The following is a 16,242-nucleotide window of genomic DNA, read 5'->3' on the forward strand; positions in this document are numbered from 1 at the left end:
CACAAGCACAATAGCTGTCATGAAAATGTTGCAATTTCAGTTTGAATCATCATCTTCGGCTCAGTGGATGTGCTTTGTGCTACTGGGTTAGCATTTGTGCTAATGTTACAGGGTAACATTAATGGCGTTTTTAATGAATCCCTTTAGCACCATCAGTGGCTGCCACTGAGTCCTTACACCCCAGCACATGTTACCATATTTTACTGTCAGCCTCTGCACAACCAAGCACTCGTGTTCTATCTCTAACAAGTTGGCTTTGAGCTTGACCAGCTGTGACATTTGGTGGAACCTTAGGGACTGCCGACACAGCATTCAAGCATTACGCAACCTTCTCAAAGTAATTCAGTGTGCGCTATGCATATTACATTGTGCCCAGAGTTCCCACTTGTCCTCAGACTCTGCACTCCATTGGCTGTGAATCCTCATCTACCAGTGGAAGGGCTTCCAGTTAAGCTAAAATGCACTCCTCACTGTTTTTCAAACCCCCACTACCTCCCTCTAGACTGCAGCCAGTAGCTGTAGCTGTGGAGCAAAGTCTCTTTGTAATGAGTGTACATGCAAGGCATGACATATTGTGTTGAATGAAAACATGTGGTTTGAGTTGCAGCTGTCTCGTTTGGTATCAAATGGGAAGTGTATACGTTTGTTATTTTCATGTGTCTAGGTCTAAGTGGACAAAGCAGGAGTAATAGTACAAAAGCAAATGTGCGCCACTATTAGGCAAGTAATATAAACAGGACTTTGTATAGAACTTGTTCCTGGGGCAAGGTTCAAAGGTTCAACGGTTCAAGATAGACTTTGACCAAGGCTTAGGTATTGTGCTGCACTAAATGTAATTTTTTGCACATTGGAAGCTTCCATTTCTATTTGTTATCATGGTTAAATGAATGTAATGTATGATTCTGCTAAACCCTGCTAGGTTACGGGTCTGTGCCTCCCTTTGTGTGCGGAAAGCAGGAGAATAAACGGTTTTCTGACCACAGTAAAAATGTTTTTGAAATACTAAATGTAAAAAATTACGGATTGAAGCAGAATATTTTGTCAGATGAAAACAGGTTGTGATGCCATTCGAGGATCTAGCACATCTGTTTGTGATGCAGGAGATCAGAGTCTGTGTCTTGCCCCAGAGCTATTTTTGTATTTAGAATCTATAACCAAGTGCAATATTTGTCTTACCTTCATCATACCTTCATTCAATTCAACCATACCATTGTTGCCTTGCACAGATATTTTAAAAGGGGGGTATTTGATCACTGGACGTAATATACTTTTCTTTTTATTGCAGCATACATTTTTCAAAGGGATCACACAAAACAACACCTCCTTCGTCTCAAGGCCTTGAGACAAGTGTATCACTCCGTGTACATTAGATATCCACTGTGCCATGATCATTTCCTCACATGATCATAAATGGGCCCATCATTAAGAAATGTGACACATAATCACCGACTGCTATAGTTAGTACTGAATGCTGTTTCTCCTTACTGCTGCCTCCAGTCAGTGGGCAGAATTCATCTTTTATTTCTTGACAGTTATGTGGGCAGCAGAGTCTGGAGCTGGACAGTTAGAACCCAAATAAATCTCAAAGCTTTTCAAAGGAAAATGACAATGTGTGTTGTGAATCACTGAGTATAAATCCTGGAAGGGGGACATCGTTACCCCAGCCTCATTTATACCTTCAAGGAGTCCTGTGTATTGCTATTTACCAATTGCACGGGAATATATACTCACCTGCCAGAGAATTTCAAGGATTTTTAGTATGTGCGCTGGACAAGCTGTGTGAAATGGCATTTTATTTCTCAGGCACACACATGCTTTTCTTGCTTTTTAGTATTCTGATACCATGCGGTGCACTGCTGTGTTAGTAGAACTCATGCTGTGGAACTTCTGGGTGGAAGCTTAGCAACCCTTTTTCTGGATGTGATAGCCGGCTGGACTTGGTGACATTTCTCCCTGATCTTCCATGAACACAGGGGCTGTCACTGTGCTCCGCGTGGTCGGCAGGGGGGATTGTGTAGGCAGCTGCATCTTCGAAGGTTGAGCAACTAAACTGTTCCCGCAGCTTTCTGCTGGCTCGCTCACGGTGTGTTCAGACTGAAAGCGGAAGGATTTCTCACCTTGTTTCATTCGTGCAAATTTTACAGCTGCAGCATTTGTGTTTAACTGCACAAACTTATTGTAAATTGCTTGTTTCAGCCTGATGCATACCACCTTTATGAGGAGGTGCAGGATCGTGAGATTATGCCTCTAAAGTTGCCATATCATGAAGAAAGAAAACTTTCACTCCATATCAGCAGAGCATGCAGCCAGCAGACCCATAATGCATCATTACTCTTAACCCTCTAAACCTCGAGCAGTCTCAGGGCCTGTTTTGCTCTTGTGTTTCACTGCAATATAATAAGTTCTGCACCTCTCTTTTAAGACGCTGTGATGCTAAGCTATGGTTGAATTTATGAAATTTTATGAAAAATTCAAAAATAATCCACATATATGTTTTGTCCACTTAACAACAAGTGTTACCAATATTGAAAAAAGAAGTCTGATTGTATAGAAGTCTATGATAAAATGACTCTACTTCTCTCTTGATGTATTACCTCAGTAAACATTGTAAACATGAGTTTATGGTCTCAATCTCTAGTCTTAAGTCTTCTTCAATACAGCATGATGTTCATTTAGTAAATTGCAGAACTCGAGGATGTAAAACCGTCATCGACAAACCAATGTGTGACATCACCATGACTACATCCACCTCAGTCTATGGTTTCAGCTGACTCATTAATGTCACGGGAGTTCACAGGTAGGACCCAAACGCAAGACCACAGGAGACAGAAGTGAATATTAACAGGCTTTATTTAGACTGTGTGAGCAGGTGTGGAGCCCGTGGTCCGACACCCGAGCGGCAGATCGACGGTGTGAGGCCCGTGGCTCGACACCAGAGGCTGGCAGCTTGACGGCGAGTGTAGTCCGTTTAACACACGGCGGGTAGAGCGGCGGAGTGTGTTGTGAAAATAAAGCTATCTTTCACACTTAGAGCGGATTTAAGAATAAAACGAAAGCTCTCAAGAGGCGTTTAGTTATATCAAAAGCAATAGGTTTATTATCAACAGAGTTATTCAGCCCAGCAGTTATACGTGCACGGGTCACTAATAGCTTCACTCTCAGAGATCCACCATAAGCACACCCTTGAACATAGCAGCGTGATGCTTTATGTAGGGTTCCTCTTATGGAAGCCCATTGGTCAAAATAAAAGAAGCAGGCGGCGCGTGTTTGTACACGTAAGACACCTGGGTGGAGCCTGGACAAATCCGTCCACACTGGCCCGTCCCAGAAGGCGTCGTCATCTGTCAGTGTGTGGTGAGATGTTGTCGACTGCAGGGGGGGACTGGGTTAATACAGCCCGAGGCTGTTGGGCCTATCTGAAGATGGCGGCCTATTCCTTGTGATGCAGTTAAGCCAGTAACTTTCCACTGCTGCTCCCTCGCCCTACCGTCTCATATGAGTATTGCCTGAGTAACTATTAAAGCTAAGACTATTAAAGCTGCTATAAAGCTATTTTATCCATACTAATTGCAAACAGTAGAAGGTGTAAACTATTACACCTTAAAAGAAATAATTTTCTCAACAAGTGTAATCCATAGACCACAAGGAGGGCAGAGCGGCGGAGTGTAATCCACAAACACAAGGAGGGCAGAGGATGCCACGGGGTTTCAGCGGGTGAAAGACAGTACGACCTGACAACCCCAGACTGCAGGACCAGAGCTTATATAGTGACAGGAGACTCATTAGTGGGCCCTGAGTCTGGTGTGTCAGGCTGCAGGAGGTGATCGGCTGGAGTGTCCTCAGCTGTGCACAATCAAGGGTGCGGCCATGGGAGGTGTCTGGAGGCAGAGGACAAACAGAGCACATGGCACACCACAACAAACAGGGGAATGACAGGACACATGAGGAGAGGAGATCAGGGGAAACACACACCGGGTCAGACAGGGATCCTGGATCCTGACAATTAATGGCTTCCCATTTGCGTTGCGGAGAGCAGAAATGAATGTATTTCATTCGATCTGCTTACTGCAAACTATTTATTTTTTTAATAATTTGATGAGTTAACACTATTTTTAGCTTGGATTTCGTGGTTTTCCTGATGGTTGGGCACATATGTTGCTTTCAAGGACCATCAGAAATTTGAAAATGTGACGATAAGTTCTGTTTTTACAATGTCTGTTTATGATAAACGGTGTAATTGGGTGAATGCCAGAGACTTTCTGAAGTCATTCCTACTGGAAGCTGTTTGTGTGAGTGTTTCATGCACGGGGCCCAATGGCTAAATGGTGCTGCATATTACATGATTGTACACCACCTTCCCTTTTGTGGCTCACTGTTCTTTTCAACAGTAAAGCTGACAGAGTATTGATACATTTAAAAGCCTCTACCACAAACACTTCATTGCTAAAGTTATTTCAAATGTAATCCTGTTTCAAGCTGAAACACAGAGACACTTAAGTCAGAGAAGGAGCCTTCAACGGATGAATTCCATCAAATCCCGTCGAAGGACTATTCCAATATCGAGGATCCTTGAAATTCTGAATGAAGTCTGTCAGCATAGCAGTATCTAACTGGCTGAATGAAGGCTCTACTTCGACTGAACCATAGTGACTGATCGTCAGTGGAAACAACTAACCAGGACGCTTTTTCATGAGTTTCATCTCGTTTCTCTCGAGTTTGAATGAAGTGGGTTTTACGAGTCTTGTGGCTTTGAGGAAAAATATAAAATGTATCTTCTGTACATTTACAAGTTCATGAATTATAATAATTGAAAAAATACTGTTAATCATATCTGTGTCTACTATGAGTGAAGATATCAAATTGACAGATATTGATGTTGTTACCTTAAATTAAGCTGTAAGGAGCCTTACGTCAAGAAAATGTATTTTCCTGCCATAAAATGAACACCGACAAAAGCAGCAATGGTAGCATGTGGCGTGTGCAGTGACCGTTACTCCACCGAAGTTGCAGAGTTCAGCACGTCAGGAGAAAAAGCCGATGCATTTCATTATACATCAGGTTACAGACGTCAGGCATTACTTATACATTAGAGTCTTAGCTTGTTTTGTTTCAGCGACAAACATTTATTATTTAGGGAGACCAGCGCAGAGCAGTGCAGAGACCTCTGGTGATGTTTTAAAGATCACAGGAATTCAATTCAATTCAATTTATTTTTGTATTGCCCAAAATCACAAATTACAAATTTGCCTCAGAGGGCTTTACAATATGTACACATTTGGCATCCTCTTGTCCCGGGACCCTCACATCGGAACAGGAAAAACTCCCCAAAAACCCCTTTAACGGGGAGGAAAGAGGAAGAAACCTGTGGGAGAGCAATAGAGGAGGGATCCCTCTCCCAGGATGGACAGAAGTGCAATGATGTCATGTGTATAACAGGATAGTGAATTACGACACATTCAATGTTATTACAGCACATTCAATGTATGACACAGCCATGACAGGAGGCAACACCTGGTCCAGGTAAACCCGGATACACAGGAACCTGCGAGGCGAGAAAGCACAGAGACTCTGGTGAAGAAGCAGGTCAATAATGTGCATTAATGGTATCGGTAATATGAAATAGTAATGTGAGTAATAATAAGTGATATTAGCAGTTGGAGTCAGCAGGGCCATGGTAGGAGGAAGGACCAGGGTCCAGATGAAACCATGCTCCATGGAAACCTGTGAGGAGAGGAAGCACAAGGACTCCGGGGAAGAGACAAAATCAGTACTGTGCATTAATGGTATCGGTAATAGGATTAATAATGTTAACAATGAAGATCATAGTAGGTGTCAGCAGGGCCATGGCTGGTTGAAGAACCAGTGTCCAGATAAAACTGCGGTCATCCTGTGAGGCGAGAAAGCACAAATACTCCGGGGAAGAAGTAAAGTTAGTAATGAGCATTAATGGGACATCAATGCATACAGACGGAGGTGAAGAAGAGGAGGAGAGAGGTGCTCAGTGTAGGAAGTCCCCCTGTAGTTTTTGCCTACACCAGTTTGTCCATGGGCCGGTCCAAGGCAAGCCAGAGCCAGCCCTAACTATAAGCACTATCAAAGAGGAAAGTCTTAAGCCTACTCTTAAATGTGGTGAGTGTGTCTGCCCCCCGGACTGAAACGGGAAGCTGGTTCCACAGAAGAGGAGCTTGATAACTGAAGGCTCTGGCTCCCGTCCTACTTTTTAAGACTCTAGGAACCACAAGTAACCCTGAATCACTGGATCGCAGCGTTCTAGTAGGGCAGTATGGTACTATCAGCTCTTTAAGATATGATGGAGCCTGACCAGTTCGGGCTTTGTAGGTAAGTAAAAGGATTTTAAATTCTATTCTAGATTTTACAGGGAGCCAGTGCAGAGAAGCTCATACAGGAGTAATATGATCTCTCCTCTTAGTTCTTGTTAGTACACGAGCTGCAGCATTCTGGATCAGCTGGAGAGATTTAAGAGACTTATTAGAGCAGCCTGAAAATAAGGAATTTGCAGTAATCTAGTCTAGAGGTAACAAATGCATGAACTAATTTCTCTGCATCGCATCGGAATGAGTTCCTTTTTATCAGTTCTAAATATTCATTTCTCTGTCATGCACTGATTTAAGTGTGTCGCCGCTGGGCATCAAAAGAAAATGATTTTGATGCTTTAAAAATCACTTTATCGGAGACTCATATATTTGGACACATATATTTGGACACTGTGGTAGTTTTCTATGTGATCTATTTATTTTTATTTTATAAGTGGGATGTGTCAAGCAATTGCAACACTGCACATAAGAGATTTGCTAAACGCTCTATAGTACATGAAATTCTGTAGGAATCCGGCCATTCAAAACAGCCAGTACAGTCCAGACTGCAGCTCAGACCGTTTTAAGGACGATATTGTTCCGTCTTTTGTTTTCTTATTTCATTGGTTTATTTTTTTGTGTGAAAATGAAAATGATAATTCAGCTGCCACATGTAATAATAGCAGGAGAAAGAACTTTGTGGACCATTGTGGAGGAGCGGGAAGCCTTTTCCTCTGGGTGCAGAGGGCCATCCAAACACAGCGTCACCAGCTGTTTGGGATTAACCAGGTTTTCAGTAAAGACAGCTGTGCTTACTTGTAAAACTGTTCTTTACTATCTGAATCCCGGTGGCATTGAATAACCCCAAAGACCCAGACATGACCCTCACACAGACACACATACAGAAATTCCGAGATTACCACCAGTGGTTCACCACTTTACTCCTTCTGGTTAATTTAGACATGATTTAAAGCGTGACCCACAGGGACCTCCACAATGTGGGTCAATGCGTAACGACACACACTGTTGGATTGGAATATAACTGCACACACACACACACACACACTGCATTGTCTGTGTACATTAACAGAGAGAAACAGCACATTTCTGTCCAACTGCTTTCATGGACATTTTCAGAACATGTGATGAAGGCTGGTAGAAACAGATTTGTAAAGCGCTCCTTGAGGTCGGGGTACCTGCATCTGTTTCTACCATATGGACAGAGTATCCATGTATGGATTGGCTGCCACTGTTTGTAAATGCCTCGACTCCAACAGCAAGCCCAGAAACAATATTAGAAAGCAGGTGTTGGCCTCTATGTGACCACAGTTCCCCATCGCGGCTGACAAATACACAACAGGGTACAGGGTAATAACAAAATGATTGTGATGCATGATATTATCCCAATAAATATCAAAAATATTCTTAAGCCTATGAAGTGAAAAACAAGTAAACCATTTTAAATAGGTCAATCATAAATCATAATGTCCCCTGGACAAACAGGATGAATACATAACAAATGGGAGCATTGTGACTCTTCTCTTTTGTGAAGATAATTTCTGTATTTTAAAAACAAGGCTCTGTTTTCCCTTCTCTTCAACGATAGAGACAACTTCTTCTCGTCACTTGACAAAAAGCTTTATTTGGTCATGAACTGAGATAGAAGACAAAGTAGGATTGTGACCATACGGAGTCTGGGAACCATTACTATCTGGAAGCAGATGTTTATAAGCCATGCTTATTTGTTTCTTGTTTACTTGTGTACACATGTATGTGTACGTCTGTATGCATACATTTCAGATGTTGAGTATTTGTGACTGTTTGTCCTTTGTACTTTGTATTTCCTCATTTTGCTCCCTCAGTGTTTGTTATCTGCCAATTTAGTTTTTTGCTACCAGCTCTGTTGCTGTTAAAGCTTCCTGTTTGGTCATTTTGTTCCCCTTGCTGCCTGGTCACTTGCATCTGGGTCCACCGTCTGAACTGAAACCAGAACACAATTGTGTTGACATAAAGGTATTATCGTGATAATCCCTCAAACCATGACATTCGAGGCGGGCTGTGTGTCTGAACGTTTGGCTCAGACACAAAACCAATAATGCCGTCTCGTCCTAGCAGTGCAGCTCTGTAGGGAAGATGTTTCCCTGGCGGGGCCACACTGAGCTCTTTCCGTCAACTGATGAACAATGTAGGCCTTCCCTTTGTGTTCGCCTGGCAGTGACATCTCACTTTTGATTCTCAGAGTTAATCACGTCACATTACAGTTGCACAAACGTGAGCCTGTTGGTGCTGTCTGCTGCGTTCTTACTGTTCCTTTCATTAGAGGGGAGGACGAGGCTTCGACCGCTTTTGTTTTCGGTGGCATCTTTGCAGTTCCGAATAGAGTGAGGACGGCTGCTGGTTTTCACTTTGTCGTTTTTCTCTGTGATGTCTTTTTCGGGACAGCTTTCCAAATGAAATTTCCTTCATACAGATGTTTTTTCTTCTCTTTGTTTCCTCTGTTTCTATACACAGACTCTGAAGTCATCTACAGGAACAGTGACGGCCACGTCATCAAGTTCAACATCCTTAAAAACGAAACGGAGATTGTCTTGACAAACACAACATTTGTAAGTGGATAAGTTTGTCATACTGTTTATTAAATGATGATGATGTGTCAAGATATAAATGATATGACGATGGTTGACATTGCAAACAGTAAAGCTGTCTCTGTCTTTATTTCTAGATAAATTTCAACGTGGCCAAGTATTCCGTCTCCCCTGATCTGAAATATGTGCTCTTCGCTTACGATGTGAAACAGGTACGTTTCTTCAGCTTCATCTCTGTCGTAGTGAGACTTTCCATTCATTCCTGCTGATCGTATATGGAATATGGAACGGATAGTGTACTCACTCAGATGACCATGATACAGTGTAACCAGACGATTCACGAGGAATTTCGTCAGCACGTCGTTTCTTTCTCATTCTGGGTTTGTGAATAGCATCATCATTGAGATGCATCAGGTTGGAGAAACAAACCAGAATGACAGCTGATGAGGACATCAACATGATGAGGTTTCTCTTTTGAGTCTTAAACTACAAATCACAAAAGTAATAATTATGAAAAATTCAATATGCTAGTCCAGTTAAATATTCCAAGGTGGAAATGGTATCTGTTTGTTATCTGGCTTCACTCACCCTAACATGCACATTGTGTGATATGAGGCTGATATGAAACGTGTACATGAAACGTATTTGCCATTAAGAAACATATCCATGGGTTGCAGAAACATACAATGCCAAAATTATTTTGAAACAGTTAATGTGTAAGTTTTTGCCTGTTGAACTGCCGTCGTCTCTAATATGATCTAATACAGTTTTTGCACTTACGTAACACATCTGGCATACATGCAGTATATGGAAACAGCAGGATGTTCACACAAGCTAACATGATAGAAGGTAGAAGGTTTCTGTCCTTTTTAGAATTACAGTTTCTTTCCATGAACTCAGTCTTCAATTCAATGCATTCAAGTATGCTCTTATTTTGAAAATGCCATTCTAAATTTTGGTACCAGCTGGAGTCTAAAGGGTTTCTAATGACCTATTATGAAAACATCGTATCCGTCAAAGTATTTACAAGTACATCATGTGTCAGCTCTCTACTCATCCAGGTTCTATGTTCTATAAAATGAATTTAAAGCCACTTTTTGGACAAGCAGGGTGGATATTTGAGACCAAATAGACCATTTGTTTTGGAGGAGTCTTGACATGTCGAGATGTGGTATCAAAAGCAGCCCAGCTGACCTTCTATCTCTCTTGTCACTCATATTTTTATTTAACTTGGTTGTAAGAAATGACATCCCAGGGTTATAAAGACAAACCCATGCTGAACTAAATTGTCAGAGTTGAATAAATATCTGCACCATCGTCCTGTAGTGCTTGATACATTTTGACGAGGGCGCAGCAGGACACGCTTGAACTATTACTACCAGCTTTCCATCAGAAAAGAGTGAATGCTAAATGAGATATGGAAATTGGAGCCTCCACTCTGGAAAGGCTTAACTGTGAGGATTATTGACAAGGTGATTCATCGGGAGATATTTGCATAGTCTGCATGAAGGGTTAGACTTACAATTTGGAACAATGTGGCCAATAGCCACAAGCCCAGTTTATTTGTAGCACAAGGTAATGTTGAAGGAAGAATATATATCAGTATATTTCTAATCTAGTTTCAAATCAGTTTAACTAAAAGATGAAAGGAGTGAGCGTCAACCAGAGGAGGAGATTTAAGACTCGACAGATGAGACTTTGTCGATTTGGTCTTAAATATGTGGACGTTAGGTTTTATTTATTTGAGACCTGTTTGCTTAAAGACTTGACTTGGTCATTGCTAAATATAGGAACAAGAGTCTACAGTCATGCATGGGGCTTAGTAAGGCCGTACGACCAACCCGTTCTCATCAACTTTTCCTTCGGTTCTGAGAATGAATCCCAGAGGCACCCTTTAGCGTCTGTATGAGACCTTGCGAGCTGTCAACTAATTCATATGTAAACCAATCTACGTCTTTATTAGATAGTCATACACCCGAACCCCAATATTTAAACCCCAATAATAAAAGTTTATTTTGAAAAGAGGCTCTATGCATGTAACGAGTGGAAACTGACACGCCGTCCCTGACTCGTCCACAACTGACACTACCGGTACCTAGAGTGTGATAGTTTACAGTGTTGGGCCACTGACCAAGTGTCGCTATTTGACAAGTTTGGAGTAAGAAAGTGTTTGTACAGCAGTGTTTAGAGCTAAAGGTTAACATCGGGAAACATGCTCACAATGACAATGTTAACATGACGTCAAGCAGGGATAATTGTTCAACATGTTCACCAACTTAGTTTGACATTTTAGCATGCGAACAGTTGCTAATTAGCACAGCTTAGTATGGCTGAGGCGCTTTTGGACAAACATTTAGACCTGATGATGGTGCTGGAGAAAAAGTCAGGATCACCAAAGTGATCATTCATCTATGTGTGTAGTACCAACTTCCATGTCAGTCCATCCAATTATTGTTGGCACATTGACCTCAAAACCATAAATGTCAACCTCATGGTGGCACCAACATCTTCGGGATTCATCGTCAGGTAACCATGAGTGTCGTTACCAAATATTGAGCCCATTCATCCAGTAAATGTGAAGAGACTGGTCATGGTACTAGACATGTACCTGCTAGTGGTGTTAGAGGAAAAGTCAGGGGATCACCAGAGTCATCAGGGTGCATCCTCTTGGCAACACGAATGTCTGAACAGAAATGTATGGAAAACCATCCAGCAGTGAAAACTCATTTCACTGTGTAGGGTGGACAGACCGGCATGGCCATCCTTAGAGCCATGCCGGTAGCAGTTTGACTCTAGATGTAGAGTCAAACTGCCCTGAATATTTGATCTAATAAAGGGGATGCCAGAATAACATGGAGAAAACTCCATCAAATTTAGATGAGGGAAATTAGCCTTTCATTGTAACAAGAATTAGCTACATGAGTGATTTAATAGTTTACTACTTTCATATCCAGCACAGACTCTTTTCTAAATGATTCTGACACATGGATCCTTGTTTATTACAAATGTCTGCTTTTAGTTATTTGAGAGCTTTCTTGTTATTGTAAAGTATATAATAATAATACATTTTATTTGTATAGCGTTTTTAGAGGTACTCAAAGGCACTTTACATAGTAAAGAAAGAAACAATAAAAGCAATAACGATACAAACAAGGCAGAGAGATGACATTATAACAGTTATAAACAAAAACAAACCACAGCAGATTTAAATTTGACACTTCAAAAATATGTGGTGACATGCTGTCTGCCTTAAAGTCTGATATAAATGTATCCTTCTATATAATGTATCATTCTGACATTTGAAACTGAAGCAATGTTTTTGAGTAATTGGTTTAGTTCACTGTCCTCAGAACCACATGGACAGCTGTGCTGTGAAGCGTAAAGGTTTCTACACATGAGGCGGAGTGTGTAGTGCTTAGTTTAGTCATTAGTTGTGTTGATGTAAAACAAAGAGATGGAACTATATCAAACTCAATTGAATTAACCACACTGTTAAGTTATTTTAGTTGTATAAGAGATTTTATTTGTAAGACGTATAAACCATTTCATGTGTAATGCATAATACTGTTATCAGGCACATTTAAAACAGGATCAGTGCGACAGTGATGAATAAGAAGTAGGAGAGTCGGGTCAGCTGGGAAAACGAAACAAAAGGCCCTTCCATCACTCACAGCCTACTGAACAGTAATGACAACAATCAGGTGTTTGCATTTTCCAAAAACGGTTGGGACAGTGTAGGGTCGGTCGAGAAAACCATTCAAATGAAATGAATGCAGTCTGAGTTTGAACACCTCATTTTTACAAAGTCACTTGTTCACACAATTCTTTGAGAAAAAACATTCTAAAACTATTATATTAAGTTACTGAGATATTAAATGTGTCTGTCTTCCTAATCTTTACTTCAGTGGCACCTATCAGTTGAAAGCGGTTTTTAATTTAGCAACAAAAAAAAAAGTCGTCAATTACAACAACTTGTGCTGAAAATATATTTTTTTTCCATGTCTGCTTTTTGTTGATTTGTAACAAGCTATAAACAAGACTGTCCCAGGAAGACCAGACATGCTTTGGACCTCGTGTGCTAGTTACCGACAAAAAAACTGACAGCTAACATAAGCATCAACGAATGGGCCAGAATATAAGCTTGTTATGCTAATTTGTATTTTGTATTGAGCAAAAGTAAAAGCAGTTTGGTCGACGAAAATGAACAAAAGCGCCACAAATTGACTTGGACGGCACGCTGCAGATTTCAAATAGAATGTGAGGAAAAGTACAAAAGGACTCCACTTTGAAGTTGAAAGAGGGTGTGGCTGAGTATGAGCATGGTTTATGACCAATCAGGGAACTGTTGAGATTAAAACTCATGAAAGTAGGATTATAAAGAAAAATGGCAGTTTAAACAGACAAACGCCCATCATTGGGCTTTAATTCACCTCGTATGTTGCCATTATTGTATTATGATTTATTTTGGCCTTGTGCTATCATAATTTGCATGCCAATTGATAGCCGTGTCAAAGCCCTGTCACCTGAGTTGATCCCAAAGACGTAAATCTCTGACTTCTCCAGCATAACAACCCCCACTGTTCTTCCTGTATGTATCTGTGACTATCTTTGTTTCCCACCTGGCAGCAAGCCGGTGTGAAACAAACCAACAACCCTGACTTCAACACCTGTGTGATGATAATAACAGCAGTTCTTCTCGGAAAAATAAACGACTTTTCTAATAACTTCATCTACGGTGCACTGAATGAAATAAAACATTCATTAACATTTTAGCGCCTCGGTAGAGATGTCACAGCGTGTGAGTTTGATTCTTGTTTTTGTCCGCGGTTCTTACATTTAATTGTTTGTTCTGGATCAGACATCGCAGTATGTTTTGTTATGAGGAAAGAACAGTGCATAATGTTCTGGATGTGTCGACACCAAATGATCTGTTATCAGCAGAAATAATAGCATTGCCTTGTTCTTTACCTTTTTAAAGGTATAGCTTAATTGCTCTGATTCAAAGCCAAATTCTCACTCTATGTATGGCATTGCAATACAGTGTAGACAATGCTGTACAAGATGGAGAGACAAGCTCGGCTGATGGAGAGGTAGAACCTTCCAGAGCCATGATGAGTCTCAGGCCTCGGGTAGCGGGAACAACAGGCATTAGTTATCAGGAGACGGAGACAGAAAGCAGATCATCGCCTCTTTTGTGGCTGCATCTTGTGATGTCACATCTGTTTTTGTCGACCATAATACATAAATATAGACGCAGAAAAACAATGTTTGTCAGTTGTTCTTCTGTTCATAGCATGCCTAATGACATTTCAAAGGAAAGCACATCAGACGTAAGAGAGAGAATAAAGCAGGTGTTATTTTATATTCTCAGTGTTGTTAAGACATCATATAAAAATACCAGCAACAACGTTTTGACAATACCCAATATGGCATTCAGGCCCAACCCGGTCAGTGTCTCGTGAAGACGTGGATCTTTAAAGACAAATACGTCGTCTTATTTTTAGAAGAGTTTGGCCAGGCAGTTTGTAGAAAACTTTACTCAAATAGGAGTAAATTGAATGCATTTATTTGGGACTATTTTCAATCACGGTTTAATACACATTCGGAGCTCTGCTAACGGCAGCAGGATGGTGTATCTGGGATAGGCCCGGTCCATAAGCAAATGTAATGTGTACAACGGAGGCTTCATTTACTCACACATTAATGATCAGGATACCAGGATTCTCATATCCCCACTAATAGGCGGAATGTCCATTTATTTTATGAGCGGCAGCATCTTTTTTCTATTGTTCTCAAAGAGGTGAGGGAGTATGTGACCCTCCCAGAGTCTTTTTAAAGGTCTTTGACTTTGTTATGCGGCCACTCTGAGCACTTCTGCTTGAAAATCCCTGAACCTTTTCAGAAAGGCGCTGGTGTCATCGCAATAGATGAAGCTGCCAGCGGTTTTCTGACAAATGTATATTTAAATGTATATTTACAGTGAGTAATGGAATATTGCCATATTACCATAGAAAATGAACTCATGCAGACCGCAAAACCCGACAGTAAACCAGATCCAAATCCCCATTGCCACTTCTCCAGAGCTTTGCAGGCTTGTTGATAGACCTACTATCACTAGCATGTTACAATGCATTGTGGGTTTTCCGCTGGAGCAAAGACTGCAAGGTTGTGTTCTTCGAAGGAAATATCTAGCTGCCAACTTGTCCCAGGCATTAGAAGAGATAAAAACTGCTGATGGGACACATCGACCTGCAAACAAGGTCAGTTATTGCTCTCTGTTCTACGAATTAAGATCCATGAAGGTTTTATTTTTGTTTGATGTCCTGTTGTAAAGTTTATGGGCAGAGCAGGAACGGGGCCAGACAGGAAGACACTGGGAACCAGAAAAATGTTTTTGGCTCATGTGCTTCGTGAGCTATTTTTATTTAAGTGAACGGCAGCTCTCTTTGAGTCCGGTATCCACTTCCATGATGCTTCCATGGACAGCCCCGAGGCCCCGCTGACCCAACGGGTGCGTGTCAAAGTCTGTCAAAGTAATGGACCTGGAATGGTATTGGTGGGGGCACCAGGGGGGCCAATCATACGTTTACCAGGCTTTCGGATACAAAGACATTGCTACTTTCTTAGGATACATCTACACTACTACATTTGGATTTTAAAACACATATCTGTTGCTACATCTACACTGAACGTCCACACTAGACGGGAGTTTTGGAGCACCAAAAACAGGAGTTTGAAAACTCCGGGGTTACCTCTTAGTAAGCGGAAATGGAGAAGTTTGAAAATGATGGCCAAGACACCAGCGTTCGCTACTTGATTGGCAGTAACGTTGGCAGTAACGTTACTAACGTTAGCAGTAACGACGTGTCCCTCCCTGATTTGTCACGCCCCTATCACATGACAAACAGCCAGGTCTACCAGTGATTCATTTCAACATTGATAACGGATTACAAGCGTTGCTTATTAACGAGTACTATAATATTCTGTCGTATTTTCTGTAACTAAGCAACCAATCTACTTCCTGTTTACACCGGCACCCACATGCCCAGTGTACGTGAAGAGTCACGTGAAATTTGCTTTGAGCCGTGTTGTTATTGATGGAAGTCATTTTTTAAACAGCCCGCGTTGAGAATTGGCCCAAGCATAACATTATGATTAAAGATTTTAAAATCCCCAAACAATTTAAAGTTGATGTGTTCACAGGTTTATTGATCAACTCTATTACTGATGTTGATGAAACAAGAATATTATAACTCTTTTCAACTGGCGCAGTCTGTTCTTTATTCAACAGAGTCCAGCTATTGGATGCTCCTGATGACACCGGTGAGTAGCGAGATGTTCAT

General features: G+C 41.2%; 1 protein-coding gene across 1 annotated transcript in view; it reads left to right on the forward strand.

Moving 5' to 3' along the window:
* dpp10 (dipeptidyl peptidase like 10) overlaps positions 1-16,242 on the forward strand; it is a gene marked incomplete at both ends in the record, with an annotated part of 206,742 nt that overhangs the window by 151,556 nt on the left and 38,944 nt on the right. Inside the window, 2 exons of the mRNA XM_079276506.1 lie at positions 8,826-8,920; positions 9,037-9,111. Of these exons, the coding sequence (XP_079132632.1) occupies positions 8,826-8,920; positions 9,037-9,111 (170 nt within the window). The remainder of the gene's footprint in view (positions 1-8,825; positions 8,921-9,036; positions 9,112-16,242) is intronic.

Source organism: Melanostigma gelatinosum (assembly GCF_949748355.1).
Source record: "Melanostigma gelatinosum genome assembly, chromosome: 10".
In the NCBI taxonomy this organism is placed as follows: domain Eukaryota; kingdom Metazoa; phylum Chordata; class Actinopteri; order Perciformes; family Zoarcidae; genus Melanostigma; species Melanostigma gelatinosum.